Source organism: Convolutriloba macropyga, chromosome 6 (genome assembly GCF_964194025.1).
Source record: "Convolutriloba macropyga chromosome 6, txConMacr16.3, whole genome shotgun sequence".
NCBI classification, from domain to species: Eukaryota; Metazoa; Xenacoelomorpha; order Acoela; family Convolutidae; genus Convolutriloba; species Convolutriloba macropyga.
Genome location: NC_134473.1, coordinates 66,960,902 through 66,966,904, shown reverse-complemented (window position 1 = coordinate 66,966,904; position 6,003 = coordinate 66,960,902). Strand labels below are relative to the sequence as shown.

Genomic DNA, 6,003 nt, shown 5'->3' with positions numbered 1-6,003 from the left:
CGGAAGAAAGCTGTAGTAATTAGACATAAGTTGAAATTTTGGAAAAAGCTTGCTATCAAACTCTCAATACTGCCTTATGTTGAATGAAATCAATTGCAAACCAAAGAAATGACGAAAATCTAAGAAAAAGCTGAAATCATTGATTTTTTACAACTGAAAAAATCAATATACCGAAAACAAATGTAGGTGCCAGGACAAAACTAGAATGATTCTAACTAGAATGTAAATATGGGCACAATGTAAGGAACACCGTAACAAAAAGACATTCTTGATTTTTGAAAATTGAAAATCAATTTAAAAAATTCAAGAAAAACGAATACATTTAATTGTTCAGCAATCAAGACATAGAAAAGAAAACTAGTCATCCGATACAAATATCTATCCTCCTGAAGACAACAAAAAATAAGAAAAACCAGAATTCATAAAAACGAAACATTGAAACATTTTGCAAAAAAATGGTCAAAGAACTTTTAAGTTAAGACTGCCTTTATGAAAAAGTTTTAACTGTTTTTTCAAAACTTAACGCCAAAAAATGATTGAATTTTCATTGAAACGAAAGTAAAGTCCCTCATGTTGCACAATAAAATATTTCTAGCAATTACAACCATAATACAAACGAAAAACTGACGAAGATCGGGAAAAAAACTACCAAAATCGGATTAGCATATGTACAATTTTATGGAACAAAATTACATCGAGGTAGATAGAGACGTTGAGTATAGGAATTATCAAAGAGAAGTTGCCATATTAATTGATTTTTGACAAAAAGACGGTTAAAAGATCCAAAAAAGAAGAAATGGATATTAAAAAAAGCCAAAAATTAACTAAAAAATCAATAAATATGTGTCAATTTTCAACTTGAAATGCATTTTCAGGCTCTGAAAAACACTGTGGTATCAATTTCCGAGGTTGGCATTTCAATATAGTATCGAGTAAAATTTATTTCTACAAGAAACCAAATTAAAAGGAAAAAATTGGGCCACTTAGACGAAAAACGGCTAAAAACGGTCATCTATATGTGCAATTCAAAAACTACTTTTCAAAGTCAAAAAGTCATTCACTAAACGCAGCGCATGATCAAAAAACTTCTCTCGCTTAGCCAAAATCTGTTCACCAAGACAGCTTTTCTCACTTTCGCTTTTAGGTCAAAATGCCGCGTGAACAAATCTACTTCCTGTAAAAAAAAACCGAGAGAAAACCAATACTCCTCTTCGAGTCGTAAAAAGACACACACGTTTACAATAATTGCTATGAACTACGTTCAAGAGCAATTAATAACGCATGGTGCTTTGTAACTTGACAATTTTAGCATGTAAGAATTTAATCTAACGGTTGTTCTTTAATTTACATCTTTTCTGCAAAAAAAGCAAGTGCTGTAGAATCTGATTTTAAAAATAAACAGATGTTAAGATACCGCAATACAGTCTTGAACGGGGGGGGGGGGGGGGGTTGATTTTAAAATTCTGAAGTGCATAGAAAAAATTTTATTGTCAATGCACTTGAGAACTGTTAGCAGCGTTAGCTTTATTAAATAGGAGTCATTTATTGATATTGAAATAGTTAACGGTGGTGTCCTCAAGTGAAATTCAATTATCAAAACTCAGGAAAACTTAAAAACTTTTTAAATTCTCAGCTACAGCCTGTCTCATCAAGTTGAAATGACAGAACGTCCAAAAAAGAACAAAAACATGCAATTGAGCATCAATTTGGTTATGTGGATGTCTATGCATTTCGCTTTTAAGTCCAATTCATCTGTTTTTGTACATGTTTTAAATTTGAACTTTGAATTCTGTTCACTAATTTTTGAAACGTTCGCTTATTTCAACTTTACGGGACAGGCTATATAATAAGCTATGTCTGACCTTGGATGGGCTCTGGAGCCAGACCTCTTCTGGGACAGTGAAGTGGACAGTGAGGAGTGAGAACTGTTTGGGAGATTCGAAGCTGCCGTCGAGGTCCATGTCTTCTCTCTCCAACAACAGGTGTTCAGTCTTCAGTTGGAAACAGGAGTTGAATGAGGAGTAAATAGCCGACAGGTTGGAGCTGATTCGGATATCGTACAATACGTGGTTCGCTATAATATAAGCATATTCGACTAACATTGGAAGAATTGCTCTCGAACGACTACTGGGAGCTAGAATCCATTACATTATTATATACCACTATAACCACTAATAAAATTTGAAATAAAAAAATGACACCAATTTCGGCGCACTTTTCATTGGAACTTTAGTAGTTAACAGCCACCACATGAGTTCAGCCGCTGAAACTTGTGAATGAGAGAAATTTAGATCACGAAAAAAGTATTATTATTATTATTATTATAAAAGTCAAAAACGGTCAAGCATAAATATTGCATATAAAAGACCGAAACGTTTACAATAATTGCTTCAAACTTCGTTCGAGAGCAATTAAAAAGTTTCAAATTTAAACCCGCAATTCATCACACTGATGAATATACGCAAAAATATTTATGAAAATTTCTATCAATAGAGGCCAGGTGGTAACTATTGTTCAGACGTCGAATATTCTTCTTTCACCCCTTACCCCCCCCCCCCCAACTTATTGGGCGTAGCAGGTGTTTATCATTTGAAACCCACAAGCACAAGTGCTACATGAATACACATTACTGCTATGCAATGACTGACGCACATTTTGTAAATTGGGGGGACATCGAAATACAAGGGTGGGAGGCAGGGGTGGGGGTGGAAATGATAGTTGGGATTCCTCTCACGGTTCTTGGCGAGTCTATCTTGATCCAGGTCATCCTTGGGTCTGGTGAAGGTTATCTGGACTCTCTGCTCTTTCAGGGATGTCTCAACGACAGCCAGGTCAATCACTCTTGCAGGAGGGATCACATCACTGCTGGTCTTTTTATTGGTACTTTCGAACGATTCCAGTACCAGTTCTCGTCTGAATGAGGGTACGGTTTGTTTAGCAGGTCGAGTGAAGATTACACCTACAAAATTGAAATCGTTCAAAAATGATTCCTTTTTGTTTAAAATTTTGGACAAGCCTGGTGTACAAACACGTATTGTTTTAACAAATACTTTAGATTCGCCTGAGAATAGTCTGAAACAGTTTTCACTAACCTACCAAATGCCCAATTAGTATACTGAAGCTTCTAAAATTTTGCAAAAAAAGTTAAGATATGTTTGGCGTCAGTTTTTGACAGCACGGACACATGATGCTGAAATTCCAATATTTAATATAATTCAGATAAAACTTGCTTTATCCACAAAATTGTAATTTCTGGAAAGTGAAATTTCATAAATGTTGCAGATAGCCGGATGGATAAACCTTTTATTTTGATAGTCATGTGAACAAACTAATAGGAGGCGGGACTAGCCATTATAAACATAGCCGGCAGATTGCCGGAAAATAGCCGCGATAGACGCTTGGGGCCTTCCATGAATTGAAACAACTAAAGAGATTAGTTAGACAGTAGACAGATCGACCACCAGTCCTTTAATAGACCACTACACTTTTTGGGTTAGCTTTTGACTGTCATTTTTATGAGACACATAAGCTTCAAATTAGGACCTTTTCCGTTTGTGCCCCTCAGCTTAGTGGGCGCATATTATTCGCACCCCTCAGATGCACGTGCAATATTTTTTGCATAATGACCTACTATGTAATGGCACGTGCTCTGTAACTGGGGGCGCATAATGTACTGCGGGCACAAGCGGAAAAGAACCCAAAATTAATATTCAAAATCAAAAACTCAAGACTCTAATAATCAAGAATAAGGGCATATATGTTTGGCACTACTTAGGTGCACACTAGTGACCTTTAACAAGTAAATGTTCAAAAATTTAAAGTTCCATAAGTGAGATCAGAAGTCTTTCTTTACTGAGGTAATTCATTGAAAAAGACAATTCCAAGAAGTCAGGGTAAAACGAAACAAAAATCTGTTAGACGAAGTAAAAAAACATAGCAGGACCAGTCCTGAAATACAATTCGAAGAATTGAAAGAATAACTTAGAAGTACTCTACTTGACCAGCAAATCAATTGAACAATGGCAGCCAAAACACAAAGTCATCTAAAAAATTGAGAAACAAACAATCAAACTAAACAAAAATATAATAACTGCTAAAGCTTTGAAGCTTTTACCCCTGAGGCACAATTTGATCCCCTTAAACATACCTATTTCAAAAATATGCTAAAACTAATTTTTGTTTCTGAAATTGCTGCAGCATTATATCTGCAAGGCCTGAAAAAATTCATCGGCCCTTGAAGATCGATTAACTCGAAAATGACCCAAAATATTTTTTTTAAAAAAATTGCAGATTTTAATGAAATGTTGCTGAAAATTGTGATATTCTTATCTTAAGAATCATTTCTGTGTCTCTCGAGTAACCCAATTTCAAGCCTTAAAAAATTAATTGGTTCAAAGGTCGATAGGCAATAATTTTTATAAAATTTCAAATTTCAAAAAACAAAAATTTGTTCTTTTAAATTATTGAAAACCATTCAATTGCCCCGTAGCAACTGTTTAAAAGAATACTATCAGACCCTGAATTAAGTTGTCTGGCTAATTAGGCAAGAAAAACTGAACAAAAATCAAATGTTTTGAAAAAACTTCAAAAAAATTGCAAATTTTATCAGAAAATTTTGAAAATTCGAAACGTTAAATTGTTGCAAACAAATCCATTGAAACTAACGACAATGCAGTAATTTTTTCAGACCGTGGAATAGGTTTTCTGGCACTTGAGAATGGACAAATATCAAAATTGACAAAAATTTTAAACCTTAAAAAAATTACAGATTTTATAAAAAAGAAAAGCTAAAATTCGAGACATTACGATGCTGAAAAACAACCCATTGCCACTAGAAACTAAACAGTGTCCTTTTATCAAACCTTAAAGGAGATTCCCTGACCCTTGAAGCTGGAAAAACTCAAAACATACCCGGCAGATTGCCGGAAAATAGCCGACGTTGATTCCCATAACTCTATTGGGATTGAAAAAAATATCAACAAAAATTGATTTTTGTATAAAATTATTTTTAGGTGCCATTTATTTTGATTTTATTTTGTAATTGAACAAATTACTGTCTCTCAGTGACAGGCTACAGGGTCTAGTATCAATACCAATAAGCATTATAGATAGTAACTAAAACTTATGAGAGCAAAGTTCAAGTACCGGGCATCTAAAAATTGGCATTAGGGGTTTATCGCGTTTCTATTTCTGACTTTGATTTTTTATACTGACTCTCTTCAATTTGAATTGCTTTGCTGAGCAGCTGCTGTTTGAAAGGACTTTGAGCAGAATGACAGAAGAGTGAAACTAGCCTAGAGAAGTCAAAAATATTTCATGCAAAATGTCGAAAAAGCGGCAAAATGGGTAAAGCGAGAAAAAATTTCGACGAAGTAAAAAAAATAGGAGCGCTATAATAGCCGGCTGAGAAGATGAGGGCGGCTATTAAAAATGACAAAAATTTTCAAAAAACTTACAAAAAAATTGCAAAAATTAGTATCATGTTGCATGTTTGTGTTTGCAGTACCAAAACATATAGCTCATAAAATGGTCATAACGAGTAATTTTGCCTCGCAAAAGGCCTTCATCAATTTTTAAAAACTGCAACCTAATAGTAATCAAACAAAAAAACTAAAAAAAATCACAAAAACCTTAAATTGAGGCCATCCCAGCAGCTGCACCACTCTTAGCACTCGAAGGACTACTAACATCCTTTTTGGGCCTCTAGTGAAACTTAATGCCCGCTGGGCTTTACCTGTTTATCCCGTTTTGAAAGATCAAAGTCATTGAAAAATGTGTGAACACATCTTAAAAAAAACACAGCGCCTAGAGAAGTCAAAAATACTTCACGCAAAATGTCGAAAAAGCGGCAAAATGGGTAAAGCAAAAAAAATCGACGAAGTAAAAAAAATTAGGAGCGCTATAATAGCCGCCTGGAATTGAGGACGCGGCTATTAATTAACACCAACCATTATCAAGGTGAAAAATATCCATTACAGAAGATAATATTCAGAAAATTCTTTC

The 6,003-nt window shown here is 34.5% G+C and overlaps 1 protein-coding gene across 44 annotated transcripts in view; it reads right to left on the bottom strand.

Moving 5' to 3' along the window:
* LOC142340535 (uncharacterized) overlaps positions 1-6,003 on the bottom strand; it is a 181,715-nt gene that overhangs the window by 7,270 nt on the left and 168,442 nt on the right. For all 44 annotated transcript variants that reach the window (XM_075391113.1, XM_075391135.1, XM_075391116.1 and 41 more), the window contains 2 exons: positions 2,735-2,959; positions 1,863-2,074 (listed from right to left, as the gene is read on the bottom strand). In XM_075391113.1, the coding sequence (XP_075247228.1) occupies positions 1,863-2,074; positions 2,735-2,959 (437 nt within the window). The remainder of the gene's footprint in view (positions 1-1,862; positions 2,075-2,734; positions 2,960-6,003) is intronic.